The 1,935-nt window shown below is 31.2% G+C and overlaps 1 protein-coding gene across 1 annotated transcript; it reads left to right on the forward strand.

Annotated features, from left to right (window-relative positions):
• Nucleotides 1–42: 42 nt before the first annotated feature.
• On the forward strand, nucleotides 43–91 carry Tsp_12948 (hypothetical protein; the record flags this gene model as incomplete). The annotated part of the gene is made up of 1 exon (XM_003367639.1): nucleotides 43–91. A coding segment is annotated over one exon (49 nt), but the record flags the coding sequence as incomplete, so codon positions are not given.
• Between the last annotated feature and the right edge of the window lie 1,844 nt (nucleotides 92–1,935).

Genomic DNA, 1,935 nt, shown 5'->3' on the forward strand with positions numbered 1-1,935 from the left:
CAGAATGTTCAAAAATACCCGAAAAGAATAATGTATCTTCAGGAGCATCGGTCAGAATTGTTGCATCAAGAAAGGTGATGAAACAGCATGAACTGCGCAAGAGGTACGTCGGTAGTCCAGTATGATAAGCCATGCACTTTATTATAGATAATTGAATTGAGGGCGTTGTTTATATTAGGAAACAGACCCTATTTGTGACTCAGATGAAGAAGATGCCGTTTTCTTAAAGTGATGAGCCCGAGTCATGGAATCATGATGATCTTATTATTTGTTTAAAGCATTGAATTTTTTATTTTTAACTTCTGGAAATGTAATATATATGTTTCGTTATTTTCATTTTACTAGAGTGAGCACGTATCGCAAGGTAGGAAACAGTTATCATTATTTGTCGCAATTCAATTGTCAATCTTTTATCGTAAATATTACACATTATTTCAAGTGATATTTTATTGTCGTTTTGTAAAATTGAAAAATCAGTTCTGAAATACAAATCATTCTTGAGAAATTTCATGAGCTTTTTTGCTCTATTTCTTTGCTTTGTATATGCATGTATCTTTAAATTTGTAATAAAATTTTTATTTATGCAAGATTGTTTTGTTGTTGAAATAATCATCAATTACAACAGAGAAAAAATATCCTTTCTAAGGTTATGTAAATTTCAAAACTGAAAAAAAATTTTTTTTGTACAATGATTCAAAAACTACATAATGTAACTTTGTCACATCATATTATTGAGCTATGCGTGTATCGTGCTTGTATCCAATGAGGATGCGAGTTATTTAAAGCAAATATTAATCACACGAAATTGTTGATATTGATGTTAGTGAACGTTTCATTATTAAATTATTACTATAAATAGTTTATATTTTATTTTTGAAAACTTTTATTGCTCATGCTTTTAAATTATATTTCATTTTAGTTTATTTTATCTTATCATATTCAGAGGAAACTATTCATTTTTACCAGCTTCGATCGCATTGAACATTTATATTGAAATTAACTTTCACTTTATTATTTTTTTTTGAAATTCTTGAAGAAAAAATTTGGCAGAATCACAAGAAGCGCAACGCGATTTGAAATGGACTGAAAAATAACTGACATGCAGATTGATACTTGCAACTTCTGCAGAGAAGTAAAATGCAGCTGCGTTAAAGTATATATTCTTTTCTCTTCATTTGAAACTAATAATAATAACTTGGATAAATTTTATAAATAAATGATAACAATTTTTCAATATTAAAAATTCGATCACAAATAGTCGATCATCAGATCAAGAGAATTTTACAATTGTGTCAAATGAAGCGATTGCACGCACACCTTTGCAGTATCGGTAAAAAGAAATTTTGCATGAATTTCTTTTTCATTTCTTGCAAAAAATAAAATCCATTGTATATAAAATAGCAATTTCTCATGTACAATGAAAAGGTGTATATTTGAAAAGAAGAAAAAAAATTGCTGCTGCGAGCTCGATGCTTGGTGCCGGTGTTGCCAATGATGCTATTTCCAGTGTCAGTTCAACCTCACAGACGTCTCGTCTCGTCCATTTTCTTTTCATCGTTGTTGAAATTTAAAATTTTTTAAAGACATCATGCGTGCTATAAAAAAAAACAAGTAACGTCTACATGTGCTTTGTCATACGTGGGCGATAATTTTCTGCTTTTTCACAGAGCAATTTCAACAGCTGAACAGGAGGAATGAATTTGAATTTTTTGTTTCTCAGAAAGACCATCAACAAGTGGGCAGTTGACGGTGCTCTTTTGCCGTCCCGAAACCACTGCTTAAGGTTAATTTTGAATTTGTAATAGAGAAAACTGTCAATTGTCAATTTAAGCCCTTTTTGACAAGACCCACTCCGAACTGACCAATCGCAGTGAATCTGGAAACAAACAACGCTCTCAACTGTGAACACCAATCCGACCCCTTCCCCCTTTCAAA

This window comes from Trichinella spiralis, assembly GCF_000181795.1.
Source record: "Trichinella spiralis strain ISS 195 chromosome Unknown Scfld3931, whole genome shotgun sequence".
In the NCBI taxonomy this organism is placed as follows: Eukaryota; Metazoa; Nematoda; class Enoplea; order Trichinellida; family Trichinellidae; genus Trichinella; species Trichinella spiralis.